The sequence below is a fragment of the Lycorma delicatula genome, chromosome 6, assembly GCF_047948215.1.
Source record: "Lycorma delicatula isolate Av1 chromosome 6, ASM4794821v1, whole genome shotgun sequence".
NCBI classification, from domain to species: domain Eukaryota; kingdom Metazoa; phylum Arthropoda; class Insecta; order Hemiptera; family Fulgoridae; genus Lycorma; species Lycorma delicatula.
This window is the reverse complement of record NC_134460.1, coordinates 2,685,540-2,703,812: the sequence shown is the minus strand read 5'-3', so window position 1 is coordinate 2,703,812 and position 18,273 is coordinate 2,685,540. Positions and strand designations below refer to the sequence as shown.

The 18,273-nt window shown below is 30.2% G+C and overlaps 1 protein-coding gene across 1 annotated transcript in view; it reads right to left on the bottom strand.

The window, feature by feature from the left end:
* Nucleotides 1-635: 635 nt before the first annotated feature.
* MYPT-75D (Myosin phosphatase targeting subunit 75D) overlaps nt 636-18,273 on the bottom strand; it is a 117,718-nt gene continuing 100,080 nt past the window's right edge. Inside the window, exons 6-10 of the mRNA XM_075369069.1 lie at nt 11,792-11,917; nt 6,709-6,784; nt 5,812-6,029; nt 3,238-3,412; nt 636-1,385 (exon numbers count right to left, since the gene is read on the bottom strand). Coding sequence (XP_075225184.1) covers nt 1,105-1,385; nt 3,238-3,412; nt 5,812-6,029; nt 6,709-6,784; nt 11,792-11,917 — 876 coding nt within the window. The 3' untranslated portion in view covers nt 636-1,104. The remainder of the gene's footprint in view (nt 1,386-3,237; nt 3,413-5,811; nt 6,030-6,708; nt 6,785-11,791; nt 11,918-18,273) is intronic.

Genomic DNA, 18,273 nt, shown 5'->3' with positions numbered 1-18,273 from the left:
AATTTTAAGTGATGACAAAATCCTATTAAATTAAATTAGTACATTGGATCAAAATTGCTAATTTGAGAGTTTGATATCAACATTCCCTTTAGTCTAAGTATGTTATTGTAAATTATTAACAAGGCCTATTTTTTGATTAATTAAATTTTTAATGAAAAAATCTAGCTCATTTATGAATTTAACAAAAAAAAAAAAAAAATTATTAAAACTTTTGAATGCCAACATCTGAATTTCCAGATATCAAATCCAAATACAAAACTTTGTGCATAAATTGCTGATATCTAATTTTTAGATGTATGGAAAATAAAAAAAATATGAGCGTGTTTTAGTTTTACATAAGTTTTGTTAAAAACAAACTTCTTTCTGAAATAACATGACAATGCTATATATATATCATGACAGCGTCATGGATGATATACTATAAATCAATTCTCAAGAAATAAGAAATTTCAGGAATAATATTTTAGTAGACTTCAATTTCTTTATTATGAAAATAGCTAATGGAGATTTGTATATTTATGTAAAAAATAAAATTCCTTTCATATTGTGAATAAATTATGCTAATTGTTTTTATTATCAGCAATAATCTGATGATTTTTAAGAAAAAAAATTAAATGATCGATCATGGAAAAGATAAACAATGAAATTGATGAATAAATAATAAAAATATCTTACAAATTAGAAGAAAAAAGGTTGGTTTTTTTTGGGAAAGTGCTTTTAGGATGATGCCTCGCACTTTTGGAAAATGTTTGACAATCAAAAGAGTTATTAAGATTATTGATAACAATACTTCAAAAGCAGAATAGAATGTTATAATAAAATGATAAATAATAATTAAATAAAATTACATTTTTTGTAAACTCTGAAAATAGGCGTTCCTAATATTTAATGATTTTTTTTTAGAATAAAAAATTTCTTAAAAAACAAAGGGGAAAAAATCACAGCCATATTTTATTATTATTTTTTAAAACAAATGTAACATGTAATTAATTAATTTAGGAACTATTAAAAATATACATGTAACACTGTAACAGCATGACAAAATACTAATAATAAAATAAATAATTCCAACATTAATGACAATAATACTTAAGATACAATAATTTAAGAGACAACACAACAGCGTCTAACTCTAGTATCTCCAATAACATTATCGCCAGTGTTACCTGCAAACCTTTTAACAACCGGTGAACCGATTTCAGAACCGGCATTTGATGAACAAACAGAAGACTGTGTTTGAAGTACTGATATATCAGGACTAGAATTTCTATTCTGAGCTCTTTGCTTTTTTAATTCTGCTAATGTACCGGCATTTATTGTAACAGATACATGTATATTTATTTTACCATTACCTTCTGTTGTGTAACTAGCTTCAGTGGGCAACTCTGAAAAAAAAGTAAGTAAACAATTAATAGATGAATAAATTTTTGCTATTACTTCAAAATGTTTTTGGTTGTCTTTACAACCATCCCCAATGACCGATTCTGCTCTTTTTACAATGGCTTCATGTCAATGCAGTTGATTTTTTTTAATGTAATTGAAAAGTGCACACACTTAAATTTCTCCTCTTGTCCGTAGATTCAGTTGCTATCAGGGAGTTTAATGACATGTTCATCGCATAGATTCTTTTTTATAATGATAATTGAAAGCATTAAACAAAGTATTTGAATCGGTTTTTTTTAGAAACCGTATAATATCCAAGCAGAGATCATAAAAGAGATTAATAACATCGGCAATGATGACGTAGACGTTTAAAAAATTCAAGCGGTATATTTCCTTTGAAAAATGGCTGAATTTCATTAGAGAATAACACATGTTCAATGTCCAATGTAAAAATTACTGAAGTAATTTAGCGATGGATAACGACTGATTTTTCAATAAAAGAGGTTATGAATGAAGCGAGCATGAAGTCTGACTTCAGTGCAACTTCTTTCTTTCTTTTTCCGTTTAGCCTCTGGAACCACCGTAAGGTATTACTTCAGAGGTTGATATGTATGAATGTAAATGAAGAGTAGTCTTGTACGGTCACAGGTTGACCATTCCTGAGATGTGTGGTTAATTGAAACCAACCACCAAAGAACTGAACCCAACTTCAGCGCAACTGATGTTGATACGCTATCTTCATATACGCTGTATCCTATAAAACTTCTATTTCTTCTCACATAATAGCAAAACTCATCTCCTGGTTGCCAGACACGGTAGAATTTGTTAATCAGCCCAAAACTTTCATTGACAAAATGTTTACTACTCGTGTATTCTCATATCTGTTTTAAAAAATTAAAATCGGTTTTTAGAATATAAAATGATTTGTCAGAATTTTGTTTTGCACCATTAATTACGATTCATGTGGAGTGATTCTTATAAATTAAAAATTATAAAATTTCTATACGTTTATAGTTATGAATACGTAACCGCTAAAAAGTCATTTATTCCTAATCGACAAAAATATTCATATATAACAAAATTATTTTCACGTTACATATTGTAATACGTCAGCGAACAAGAAAATAACCTTAAAAAACTTTACTTGTTCTTTTTTAAATCTTTTAATACTAAAGGATATTCAAAGCGATTAATTAAAAATTAAATTATAGGATTCATTTTTATAGAATCAACGCTAAGATAAATCTATATTTTAATGAATAATTGTTTGATAGAAATTCTTTTGATTTAAATAAATAAATAATATTTGCATACGCAAAACCAAATAACAGAATTTATTTTTAGTAGGAATACAGCATTTAATAGATAATTTTTGCATCTGAAGCACCTCAATATGTAACAGCAACATAAATAATCACTTTCTTAAGTGAAGAGGCAAAAAAAAAAGATTAAAAAAGGGAACCGGCAAGTTGTATTAACGCAAATTAATATACTAAATCGATCGAAGAAATAAGACAAAAGGAGTAATTTTGAAGTGTAAAGAGGAACTCTGAAAGGAGCTTTAACTTTATATTCATTCATTAATCGCACAACCTATTTATATAAATTTTACATTTAAATAAAATATAACTGATAATCTCTTTTGAAAAATTAGTTCCATCTCCTTCTGAGAAATGCTTCTACTGATGCTAATTTTTACATTCAATTATTAAAATTTCTATACCATAACTACAATGACTGTATGCGCATATGAATTTTATACACCTTACACTTAGAAGCCAAGATGTTTATAAAATTTAGTGATAATATTACATTAAAATTTTACTTTAATAATAATGAAATTAATAATCATACCAAGCGGTGGGGTTTTAGAATCCTCAAATTCAATAATGCTGCAGTCTTTCCCTTCTGGTTCTCTCCTAGCCAATGGAATGTCACCGTTTTCTTCTAAATTTTCTCTTGTCATTGGTTCTTGTGATGCCATTTTTACAGCTACATCAGGCAAATCAATTGGTGGGGAAATAAAAACCTAAAAAAAATTATGTTTAACAGATGTTTAACCAGAAAATTGATTGTGCACATATGATATTTTATGATGTTAGTTTAGAAGAGCATGTAAAATGACTGGTAGAGTCTATTTAACAGCTCAACTGAAGATATTAAATATTATTTGGAATCTTACATTATAGGTTGAGGTTTAACAGCTTTTGTAATAAAATAATTATTTTGCTTCAATTATTTACTCATAAATTTTCATTATAATTAGTCAAGAAAAAATGAGAAATCTGTACAGCGGGAAACAGATGATCTGCACCATTTAACTAACTTTTTAGAATCTAGGTGTTGTATTTTAAATATATATAACATACCACTTATTCACTTATAATTTTACGTTAAAAATATTTTTAAACCGATTAAATTTTATTAAAAATCTTTATATTAAATTTAATTTTAACTTATCGTACTTTAATTTTATATAAACAATTTTTAAAACTTTTATTTTAATTTAAATTTAAAATGTAAAAATATAATTAAAATGAGGTTAAAAATTAAAACTTTTAAAGTAAAAACAAATACTTAAGCAAAGCAAAACCATGTGCCAGCCATTTCACTGAATTTACTCTACTAACCATATTGAAAGAATAATTACTCAACATTATCATCAAAACAGATAGTGCTACTATCTACTGCAGTATTTATAATACAGTCATCCTCGTATTCTGACTGAAGGTTGATCATATTAAATTTATTCTTATGAGATTATACATATAATACCTTTCTAAAATGTCAAAACTCTTATTATTCCTATCCATATTGCATTTTTTAATTTCTAATATTTTTAAGTTTGTCTGAATATCTGATATTTTGTGCTGATTTTTAATCAAATGATCTGATAAATTTGAAAAACTCTGTTTACCTTTTAAATAACTTTTAAAATGTTCAATGAATCTAGTTTTAAAAGATCTAGCGGTCTTATAAATCTAAATATGGTCACGATCATTATATATGAGTTTATAAATACCACTCAAATTGTATACATCAGAAATATTATTATGTATATTACTTATTAAATGTTTTATTATGTGGTTATTTGTCTGGTACGCGGGTTTAAACTTATTATTATCCTCATAAACCTTTGTAATGTGTTCAACTATTTTATCAGTATATACACGTATTTTAAATATACATTTTCAATTTTTTGTGTTATTTATTGATATTAAATTTGTGTTATTTTTAATTTTTACCGTTTGGTTATTATAAATATTATCTAACCGACCTACTATCATAACCGTTATATTTAGCAATCATTTTATAATATTTAATTCTTTAATTAATTTTTATTTACGTTATTTTTCGTGTAATTAATTGCTCTATTTACCGTATTTGTAAAACTGCTATCAAATTGTTCCTTCTTTCTTTTTCCTGTTTAGCCTCTGGTAATTACCTTTCAGATAATACTTCAGAGGATGAATGAGGATGATATGTATGAGTGTAAATGAAGTGTAGTCTTGTACAGTCTCAGTTCGACCGTTCCTGATATGTGTGGTTAATTGAAACCCAACCGCCAAAGAACACCAGTATCCACGATCTAGTATTCAAATCCGTGTAAAAATAACTGACTTTACTAGAACTTGAACACTGGAACCCTCAACTTCCAAATTACCTGATTTGGGAAGACGCGTTCACCGCTAGACCAAGCCGGTGGGTTTATCAAATCACTCCTTTCAAATCACATAAATATCAAGGACACAGTAACTTAAAAAGTTACTTTAAAGAACAGCAGAATCTCATGTTCTTGAAACTGATCCGTTGAATGCCTAGTAATAACCCAGAAAATACCACTGGAAAGGGAAGCATCAAAGATAAGGAAAAGTATAGTCTGCTTATTGAGGAATTGAAAAACAAGAAATATAACATCATCTAAAAGAGGATTTTAAAATACTCTCCTGGGAATGGGATCCATCCTACTCACAATCACTCAGAAGATCATCAAGTATTAAAATATAATATTGAAACAGCTTACCAATATATTTAATATATTGTTAAGCTGTTTTAATTTTATATTTATAATAATTATATTTTACCAACGGTGCCATGTTTGAAAATTTTTATCAAGTATCTTTACTGAAGATGGGAGTAGTACAATACTGATCAATGATTTTGAGTAAATTAGCTTAAATATATGCTGTAATAATAAAAAATTGCTTTCTTTTCATACAATAAAGACTTTAAGTGAGTCAAGGCTTCTTTAAAGAAAACGCTTGCTTATCCCCAGAACTGTATGGTGACTGAACTATATAAACAGCTCAGCCAGATCTACACAGTAAAATGTTTACTATGTAATATTTTTCATCTAATAAGCACTTGATATTATCAGTTGAAAACATTTTTACTACGCTCAACTAAAATGAAATGAATAATACGAACCTCTTGTGCTTGTCTTCTTAATCTAGCTTCTTCAACAGCATCTTTCTTCGATGTTAATGTTTTATCTCTAATAGATGTTCTTCTAACAGACTGAGTTCTAGTATTATTACTCTGCGTCCTTTTGACTCTTCTTCTTTGAGCTTCTTGCAATTTCTTTGTCTCTTGTTCACTTCTCAGTTCTATTATTCGTTCTCGTAATTCAGGATCCTCACAGATATCTAAAATGAAAAATTTAACTTTAAAAAGAATAGAAATAACAAAACACTTGACTTTTGAGATCGAGTCGATGCTCTCAACCGGGAGAAAAAGCTTTTTTCAGTAATTCTGCACAGACTATGCTCAAGGGCCAATAGTAAAAAGCGCCTAGTTTTGTAAATATGATTCTGTGATCTCTATTATTCTCTAAGTTAAAAATATCGCTTAAAATTTTACTACACAAATGACTAGACATTAAAATATCCTGAGAACTGGCTTGTCTACCTTCCTACCATAGCGGAAGAGGCTTGAGCAACAGTCACTTCATTTCAGTTATGTTTTACATATAGTACGATTGATATGATCATTAAAAACCGAATAAATTTATCGCATCAGTTCAGGGTAATTATAGTCATGCACAAAATGCTAATAATACAAACATTACAACTAAAATAAAATTATCTCGCACATTTATCGCAACCATTTGTGTCATATTGAGCACAATAGAGGATGAAAACAAAAAACAAAAACTGCTGCCATATGTCTGCTTGAGTGGAAACTGTCTTTTATATGTTTTTAATTGCATTTACAAACTCGATTAATGGTCAAAAATCTAAAAGAGACTTGAATGTACTACATATTGCATCAGAAGTTATAGTAAATATAATATTAAAAAAAAACTCAGAAAAATTCTACACTAACCAGCTGGTGTTTCATTATGTTTTGTTCTTGCATTAAGATCAGCACCATTTTGTACTAACATCTCTAAGACTTCCAACTGAAAAAAAAAATACATACATGATAGAAAAACAATGAATGATTTGTTTATGACTATTTGGCAATAGTCATAAAGTGTTAAAATAATTACATAATTAATAAATACAGTATGCCTTATATCTATGTTCAATAAATTAAATTAAAACTGTACCATATAATTAATTCAATTAATATATTAATATTCGATTTTTTGACATTTGAAATTTAACAGATGCAGTTTGGACAACTGTTTCCTTCCAGCACCTGTTGTACAATGGAATATAAATCCCGTGAGAACCGTGATGAGTGTACAGAATGGGCGGGAAGTCCGTTTATGGTAGTTATGAATTATTAGGATAGATGCAGTTTACATTCTATGGATCTAAAATGTCTGTATGGGTTCCACTATGTTCAAAGCACAGCTGCATGCGCATCCATGTCCGGTTGTTCTTCCGCAACAGCATACAAGCTGTTCGACTGAACAGTGTCTTGGAGTTGCTTGTTATTGATATATCTGCATTTTTGGATTTCTTCTTTTACAAAACCCCAAATTGCATTGTCAGGTGTGGTGAGTTCAGGGTTTCCTCCTGGCCAAGGCTATGGTGGCAGTATTGCATCTGATCCATGTCTGATCCAGTGATTTGGAAAAATCTCACTGAGGTGTCTGTGGACATCCAAAGCAAAATCTGTTGGAGCACTGTCTTGCTGAAACATAATGATGTCGGTGATCCCTTTTGCCGTTAATTCTGAAAGTAACCGCTTTTCGATCATTCTCAGATAAATATGTTGCTTAACTCCACCATCAAAGAAATAAGGACAAAGGAGATATTCAGCTGTCATCCCAGCCCAAATCATATTTTCTCAAAAAAATGAGGATTGTCTTTCCCAGAAAAATAAATTTTGGTCATGAGAGCTTCGATAAATCGCACAATTGTCTGAGATGTTCTTTTTACTGCTTACTCTCGGAAAGGTTGTTCAAGCAATAATTGACACGCATAAACATATCGATGAAGGTCATTGCATTAAACTCATTAAATGTGGCTGGTCAAAAACATTTAAATTTCAAGTCCTTCCACATATGGTCTTGCATTGTCGATCTTGGAATGCCTAATGCTGCAGAATGTTTGCGCATTTTTTTCATCAGTGATCGTTGAATCAATGTTTCCACAGCAGCACGAAGTGTGTTTGGCCTCCTCTGTGCGGTGCACCAAGAACACTTTCCATTGCAAAAGCTCCCATGACAATAATATTTCCATGATCGTGACAATTTTCCAAAACGGTCAAAGAAGTCATTCGCAATGTTCTCCAATGTTTTATCAGTGTGTGGATGTTCATGGACCCACATACAAGCTAACAAATGCTCTTTGACAGTGAACGTACTCATATCTGCCATCGCTCCTCACTCAACTATGACTAAGGTCATCCAACTACGAATTAACACGCCGGACAATCCTCACTACAGTTTATCCATCCCATTTTTCCCAACAGCAGTGAGCGATATCAGTGGTGAGATTAAGCTGGATTTATTACAGTGTAAAGGGACTTCCTGCCCACATAATATAATGTGCAAATGGGCAGAACTGTCATTTGAATCATATATTTAAAAAAAAAACACATTGACATTAACTACATTTCAAGATATAATACATAAAAGAAGATATTAGAAATTTAAGATAAAGTAGATATGTTGGAATAAAAAAAATTGTTCTTGAATGTAAAAGAATGGAGAAATGCATCAAATCTCAGTCCAATGATTGATGATGCAAAATGTTGTCTTCCTTCTCTTTTCTTTTTTAATTTATAAAATATAGCAGCCATATACAAATCTTAGTATGGCTATATGCATATGAAAGCTGTAAAAGAATTGTTCTTTGCAATTAACAACTTTACTTTATGCTGCTCATCTACAATGCTGTATAACTAGAACAAATATAGATTAATTTTGGTAATAAAACATATTCTAATATGAACACGTTGTACCAATGTATGTGTAATATAACATCAGATGTTCTTTTTGAAATAAATTTTTTAATTAGACAAAGAAGCTATTGCAATGTATTTTATTACATTACAATAGTCTGATGAAGCCATTATTTTTTTATTAATAAAATTTTTTTCTCTTAAGCGTTACTATAACTTGTATTATTATTGTCATGTCCTGAGTTAGCATTTCCTACAATACTAAATGAGGGTTGTCGGCAAAGTTTTGAGCCTAACATAGAAAGCTGTATTTTTTCTGTCTAATATAGTTTTATTTTACAACAAAGTCTCTTTTCAAGTAAATACACTTTTTCCAGCGATGTTCTAACCTGTTTAACCCTTCCAAATAGTGGTTATTGTCTTTCTCCGCAAAATAGGCGCTTATGTATGTGATAAACTCCTTATCGGATCCAAGTGAAACTTTAAGGTTAGGAAACAAGAAAAAGTCACTTGAGACCAGATCTAGTGAATACGGTGGGTGATTAGTCAATCAATTTAAAGTGAAATTCGTGAATTTTAGCCGTGGTGACTGCTGAAGTGGTGAGCAGGCGCATTGTCCTGATGGAAAAGCACTTTCTTTTTCTTCAAATATGGTAGTGTTTTTGCAATTTCTGCCTTCAACTTGTCAAGTAATGATGCATAATACTGTTCGTTATTGTTTTCCTTTTTGAAGATAATCGATAAACAAAATTCCATTGGTATCCCAAAAAAAGAGTGACCATCACCTTCCGGCAGTCCACTGTTTCAAACTCACCAGGTTGGTCTAGTGGTGAATGCATCTTTGCAAATCAGCTGATTTTGAAGTCGAGAGTTCCAATGTTCAAATCCTAGTAAAGCCAGTTACTTTTATACGGATTTGAATACAAGTGTTCTTTGGTGGTTGGGTTTCAATTAACCACACATTTCAGAAATGGTCAACCTGAGATTGTACAAGATTACACTTCACTTACATTCATACATATCATGTTCATTCATCCTCTGAAGTAATATTTGAAGGTGATTCCCAAAGTCTAAACAGGAAAAAAAGTCCACTGTTTTGACTGTTGTTTCATCTCAGGAGTGTAGTGGTGGATCCACGTTTCATGTACAATTATGAATCGATGCAAAAAATTTGACTTGTTTTGCTTAAACTGCTCCAGCAGGGCCTTTTAAATTTTCATTCGAATGTTTTTGATCGAAGTGAGCAAACACAGCACCCAACGTGAGGATAGCTTACACATATCCAATTCTTCTGTTAATATATGGCAAACATGTTCTTTTGATTTGCCCGTAGCCTCTGCTATCTCTCTCACCTTAATTTGTCAGTCATTCAGTACCATTTGGTGAACTTTTTCGATGATACTGGTGATGGTTACGGTTACAGTTTTTGGCTGTCGTGAATGCTCATCATCAGCCAAGTTGGTACGACCATGTTTAAATTCAGCTGCCCATCTTTTCATGGTGGCAAATAATGGGACAGAGTTCCTGTAAACGGTGTCTAACTCAGTTTTAATTTGTGTAGGCGTATTGTCTTTCAAATGCAAGTATTGAATCACAGCACGATATTCAATTTTTTATATTTTTACAAAAACACTCACAATGACTTACTCAAACAATTATCAAACAACTGAGTGTCCAAAATGGCAAAAATTTTAGTTAGTACTTTTCAACACATACGTGAATACATTCCCTAACTTTTGTTGATGAGTACTGCCATCTTCATGTTGAAGCTCAAACTTTTAAACAATCTTCGTATTTATGAAAGCACATGACCAATAATATATGATAATTTCTAATATAATCAATCATTTTGATACTTTTTAATAAATCATTGAAACCTTTTTTGTTACATAATCTTTTTGAAAATCTTCTTCAAAATAGTTTTCAGAAAAAAAAAATTAAATCCATTATTGTGACAGATTGTTTACATGATGGCTTTACTACTTTTCTATCAATTTAAACATTTTTATAACTCCACTAATAGTTATCCATCATCAACAGTAATTTAAAAAACTACACCACTAAATACAGCAATTAAAAATTATAATAACAAACATAACATAGTATAAAAATGACCCTAGAGTCAATGTTCTGTTATTAACTTTTGTCGAAAAATAATAACAATTTCAATGTTCTGTACTTAAAATTATCAAAAGTTTTTTAATTTTTAATATATTTTACAGATGAAACTCTGCTCATGAAAAATGTGAAAGAATATTGGTGTCAGTTCTAAGTAATCATGGTATGAAAGACAATGCACAAGCTCTATGCAAAAAAGCAATCGTAAAAGAGTTACGTACTTTTTTACCATCAATTATTTTCTTTCCAGCCTTTCTTTAGCCTTCCCTATCATCTATTTTGTTGAAAATATAAAAGTTTTATGGAGATAGAATGTTATCCATCCTTTCAACATATTCTTCTATTATTTAGTAAGTTTTTGTTTTATCATGGTTACATTAAAATCAGCTATAATAAACATATTTTTTAAACACTCAAATCTGGAGACCTATTATTACTGTAACAGTCTCTTATTTTCACTATACTCTTTCATTAGACATCTATGCACTGTTTCTAGAGAGTGTTGAGGAACAGCTGTGATATATAACTCTGGCCGACTAAGCTTCAAAATTTATTCTTTAGAAGTCTATAACAGATCAATTTTTTTCAAATAAAACAGATAATTTCTTCCCTTACTTTAAACAAATGCTCAAACAGCAGTACATCTATTCTAATCTAACATAGGAAACAAAGCAACAAACTGGAGTTGTCTTACTCAGTGTAACCTGTCAAGCTGTTGAGTTGATGTGTTCTTACATTTTCACAAAAATATTAAAAGTTCACAAAAAATACCAAGATTCCAAACCCTTAAGGAAAATTACAGTAGAAAAAAAAGATAGCATTTATACAATTAAAAAAAATCTTGTTCATTTAACAAAATTATGAAATATAAAAACTCATTAAGAAATTTTTATCTACTTTATTCAAATTTATTTTTGATGAAAGGAATATTATTAAAGTGAAATTATTAAAAAAAAATCCAATGCATATGATGGTAAAAAAAATAACTTACATGACCCCAACATGCAGCTGCATGAACTGGTTGCCAGTCATCCACATCTTTAACATCTGTTGATACATGGTGATCAAGAAGGAATTCTACAACTCTTAAATATCCGTTTGCTGCTGCAATGTGTAACTGGAAATGCAATAATTATCAAAATATTTTTCCCCTTTCAATAAACTGTTTCATGAACTAAAGTCACAACTTATTTTTATTTTACAATGTCCATTCTCCAAACACTGTAGCCAATATATGAAAAAAACTAATAAATAAAGACTAGAATTTATACAAACTGTTCCTACCACACTCACTTTTTCTAAATATAATTGAACCTTTTAGGTACCCAAAAGTAGTTCTGTTATATTTAGTTAAAGATGATAAATAAACATTGTTATAAGAAACCGGGTATAAATAACAATACAAAATTAATTAGACTTACAGAATAATAAGGAAGACAATGACACTATGGTGACCATTCTACAAAATTGCAGGGATTTTATACATTTATACAAATATTTTTCTGATTTTAGAGGTGAACAACAGATGACAACCTACTTTACCAGAAACATGGTTGTAGTATTCTTTTCACCCTACACCAAAATACAAAATATAAACTAAACTATTTGAAATAAAATCATCAGATATTAATATAAAGAGATTTGGAGTCAAAAGATAAACTTATTAATGGATTTGAAGTCAACTCTTAAGTTACTAAAGTAGCATCATAACCAATCTACACCTACATTTATTTCTAGTAATACATTAAATAATTTACAAACCAAACAAATATCATTTCACCTTATTGTTAATTATTACAGATATTTTATGAATGAGAAAACTAACAGAACATTAAAAGTGTACGGTTAACAATCAGATGCTGAAAAAAAAAACAATGGCCTAAGTAAAATCTTAATGAAGCCACGTATTTTGAGGAATCAAAAGAAAAAATATTTTGAGGAAACCAAATACAGGACAAAAAATCCACCGATGAAAACAACTGAATTTATCAAAATTTTTCTTTCAGCTGGTTGGAAATGTTTTACAGTGGCAATCATATTCCACAAAAACTGCAATTATTTAGAGGTTTCCTTAAAATATACTCATAGATAATATAATATTTCTGTTTTATTAAACAGCTGATTTCACTTTATTTAGCGTTTATGTTATTTTATTTTTTTATACTATTGTTATTTTTTTGGATCACTTGATCAGTTTTTACCTCTCATGTCAAAGGGGAATGAAATTAGAAATTAACTTTAAAGTACAAGATTAAGCTTTAAATGTATTTTAAGATAGTGGATATGTAAATATTGTAAGATTTCCTTAGTCAAATATGTAATTGTTCTTCCAGAAATTTCCAGGTAAAAATTTAAATCCTTACAAGATGCATCAAGTAACAATTTGGTTAATTGAAGAATGGCAAAATTTTAAAGAACCTTACTCAGACATCTGACACTATATTGTACTGCATATCAGTTGATACCATATCACAATATGGATATCATATCAATTTTTTTTTAATTAGGATATTTAAATTTAATGGGATACATCTGATTCTATTTTTCAGAATTATACTACAGCAAGTTCTCAAAACAGCACCAGTATTATCATGTTCTAGTTAAATTATAATCATAATTTATTTAATATTTTTAACTCAAAAGTATTAATAAGTTTACTTTGTTACAATTACGAGTGCTATGGAATTTTGTAACTAACTAAAAGGATATTTTTAATAAGCATATGATACATGTATAGTTTATTTTATTGATATGTCTTTTATTTACCATATGTAATATATTTTACCTACATAGTATGCATACTTTGATCTTTTTTTCAAGAATTATGTTAAAAATTTATTAAATTGTTTTTGTAAATTCTAATATGCATAAAGCGACACTGGCTACTGTACTTTATAATACAAATAAATAAAAAAATTATATGTAACCTAATGGTGAACCAAAAAGTAACAATTTTTTTTTGTCTTCAGTCATTTGACTGGTTTGCTGCAGCTCTCCAAGATTCCCTATCTAGTGCTAGTCGTTTCATTTCAGTATACCCACTACATCCTACATCCCTAACAATTTGTTTTACATATTCCAAACGTGGCCTGCCTACACAATTTTTCCCTTCTACCTGTCCTTCCAATATTAAAGCGACTATTCCAGGATGCCTTAGTATGTGGCCTATAAGTCTGCCTCTTCTTTTAACTATATTTTTCCAAACGCTTCTTTCTTCATCTATTTGCCGCAATACCTCTTCATTTGTCACTTTATCCACCCGTCTGATTTTTAACATTCTCCTATAGCATCGCATTTCAAAAGCTTCTAATCTTTTCTTCTCAGATCGTCCAAGTTTCACTTCCATATAAAGCGACACTCCAACATACACTTTCAAAATCTTTTCCTGCCTTTGAAATGAATTTTTGACGTAAACAAATTATATTTCTTACTGAAGGCTCGTTTAGCTTGTGCTATTCGGTATTTTATATCGCTCCTACTTCGTCCATCTTTAGTAATTCTACTTCCCAAATAACAAAATTCTTCTACCTCCATAATCTTTTCTCCTCCTATTTTCACATTCAGCGGTCCATCTTTGTTATTTCTACTACATTTCATTACTTTTGTTTTGTTCTTGTTTATTTTCACGCGATAGTTCTTGCGTAGGACTTCATCTATGCCGTGCATTGTTTATTCTAAATCCTTTTTACTCTCGGCTAGAATTACTATATCGTCAGCAAATCGTAGCATCTTTATCTTTTCACCTTGTACTGTTCCTCCGAATCTAAATTGTTCTTTAACATCATTAACCGCTAGTTCCATGTAAAGATTAAAAAGTAACGGAGATAGGGAACATCCTTGTCGGACTCCCTTTCTTATTACGGCTTCTTTCTTATGTTCTTCGATTGTTACTGTTGCTGTTTGGTTCCTGTACATGTTAGCAATTGTTCTTCTATCTCTGTATTTGAACCCTAATTTTTTTAAAATGCTGAACATTGTATTCCAGTCTACGTTATCGAATGCCTTTTCTAGGTCTATAAACGCCAAGTATATTGGTTTGTTTTTCTTTAATAACAATAAAATAATGTTATAAGAGGTGGCAGAAATCTAATGATAAGTTGCTCATTACTCACAAATGAAAAGAGATAATCAAATGAAACAAATATGCCACAAAAGTAAATTTTATTTGCTACAAAAACTTATATTTATTTTTTTCATATAGTCACCATTTGCAGGGAGATATTTTTCTGATGGTGAACCAGTTTTCTAATTCCATCAACGGAGAATGTTCCAGTCTTTCCTTGATCCACAATTTTGTCACTGCGTCCTTTAGGTCATCATACATGGTGAAATAAATACCCTTAATATTGCTCTCTTTTAATTGTTGAAAGAGGAGAAAATTGTAGCTTCCAAATTTAGTGAATATGGAGGATATGGAATGGAATAAATTCAAATTTAAACCTAACAAGAGCTTTGGTGGTTGCACGTGGTATGTGTGTGTGTAGCTGAGTATTATTGTGTTCCATCGGCTCCATCGATTGTCAAATATGACACACATGTCTGCAAAGTGTTTTAACACCTCTATACATATCTCATAGAACTTACTTCAACCCAACTTTCAGGCAGTCGGTCACATACTTGAGTTAGGAATCCCAGAACACTGTCAAAAGATCTTTTTGCAGAGGGTTGTGTTTTGGGTATTTTTAATTATGGGGAACCTTAGTGCCAGTATTCCATGCTCTGATCTCAATGTTTCATCTCCCTTCACAATATTGAAAAGGAAGACACCTCCATTGTCTTGATAATGTTTCAAAAGCTGTTCGACATTCCTTTCATTGTTCGTTCTTTTCTGCGAGTTTGTGTAGTACCCTCCATGAACAGATTTTACAGTGATTTAATTGTGCAGTAACGTGTCCTACTTGTTCTTTCGATAAGCTTATCTGAATGGTGTGTTGTATGATGTGAAGGTCATTTTGAATCAATTCATTCACCTCCTTTTTATGCTTCTCATCACTGACAGAACTGCTTAACCGCTCCAAGGTTCATCTTCAATATTTGCCTTACCAGTTTCTGACAAACAAATGTTTTCGTCCATGTCATCTCATTGTAGTACATAGCTATCAACAATTTCAAAACCGTAAATGTCTTATAGACGATGAGAAATGTCACTATTATTCATTTTTTCTGCTGTTAAAAATCACTGCATGTTGTTTTGATGCAGCAACATAGCAAGTGCACCTGACATAACAACTGTGATTGATAAAAAATGAGAGGCACAGGGACTGTTAGTTGTAGTGGAATGAAATTACAAGGTGGCAGGACTTATTACTTTGCATGACATTTTGTAAGTATACAATATATATTTTTTTGAAATCAATTCTTTTAAGAATCATACTCCTCTGTACTATATACAAATATACCAGGTGTGTAAATATGAAACCGGAATTTACCCATGGATGGCCCTAGCTGTCAGTGTAGTTACTGTCAAACCGCATCATTGGTGTCATTTTTTTATTTTGACAGTTGACAAAGATTTTTAACTCACAACAATACAAATTTCATACAACAGCATAATTAGCGTTGAACATGTCAAATTTGATACCTACAAACTACGATTTACGGACAGCATTGATTTTCTGTTTCCATTTAAAGAAAACTGCTGCAGAATCACATTGAATGCTTGTTGAAGCTTACTATTGAAGCATGCTATTGGTAAATCACAATACTTTACATGGTTTAAAAAAAAAAATTCAAAAGTGACGATTTTGACAGTTAAACATTGTTAGATGAGGATGACGCTCAAATGCAATAACAACTTGCAGATCAATTGACTGTAATAAGAAGCTGTCTCCATACGTTTGTAAGCCAAGGGAAAGATCCAGAAGATGGGAAAATGGGTTCCACATGAACTGAATGAAAGACAGCAAGAAAACCAAAAAACCACTTGCGAAATGCTGCTCGCCAGGTACAAAAGAAATTCATTTCTCCATCAAATTGTGACAGGTGATGAAAAGTGGATATATTTCAAGAATGCTAAGCGTAAAAGATCATGGGTAACTCCAGGCAAACAAACATCGATTTCAAGGCCAAATCGCTATGGAAAGCAGATAATGCTTTGTGTTTGGTGGGATCAGAAGGGTGTGATCTATTATGAGCTACTAAAATCTGGTGAAACCAGGTACTGCATGTTACCGACAACAAATGATCGATTTGAATCAAGCATTGCATGAAAAACGACCAGAATATAAAAAAAGATAGATAAAGTAAGAAGATAAAAAGAACATAAAGTGATTTTGCTTCATGATAATCCATTATCACACACAGCAAAACTGGTCAAGGAAACGATTGTGACGTTCAGTTGGGAAATACTTACGCATGCGGCTTACTCAACAGACTTAGCTCTGTCTGACTACTATTTATTTACATCGATGGGACATGCACTTGCTGAGCAACGCTTCATTTCTTATGAAAATGTACGAAAATGGCTCGATGGCTAGTTTACCTCAAAAAAGCAACAGTTTTTTTGACGTCGCATTCATAAATTGTCAGAGAGATGGGAAAAATTTATAGCTCGTGATGGACAATATTTTGAATAAAATATTTTTTTCATTTTCATACAATAAACGTGTATTTTCTATACAAAAATTCTGTTTCATATTTACACACCTGATATTTATTTTACTAGATCAACCAAAGTACAGAATAAATAAAGTAGGATGACTTACCTTATTCCACTATATGTGCAGGAGCACTTTCCCGATTTACTGGTATAATCAGCTGCATTATTTATTCATCTCAAATTACATTACAAACTTCATAAAATATAATAACATATCATGCATTTATTTATGTTATTTAAAATTTAAAACCTATTCAGTTAAATTAAAAATTAAAACAAAATTTAAAAATATGAAAAAAATTAAAATTAACATCAAAAATTAAATTAAAATTAAGTTGTAAAAATGTTTACATACGTAAAAATATGATGTCAAGACATGAAATAAAATTAAAATTAAAAGTCAAAAATTAAAATTAAAATCAAATAAAAATAATTTTTAAGTAAAGCAATTATGTATGTTGTCCATTTAAGTGAATTTATTTTACTATCCTATAAATTAAAAAAAATAAATAGAAAGATTAAAGGTTTTAAATTTTACATAAAATAAATAAATTCATAATATGTTATTATATTTTATGAAGTTTGTAATGTAATTTGAGATGAATATATAATGCAGCTAATGATGCGAGTAAATCGCAAAAGCGCTCTTGCATATGGAATAAGGTAAGTCATCCTAATTTATTTATTCTGAACTTTGGTTGATCTAATAAAATAAGTAAATATATATATCTGTTTCTTTTTTGCCTCGCTTATTACTGCAATAAGCGAAACAAAATAAGCAAGGCAAAAAAGAAACAGAAATGCTATAAAGAAATCGGAGAGTTTATATAATTGTATAGTGGAGTAGGTGTAGATAAATGGGCTGTAGTAGGGGT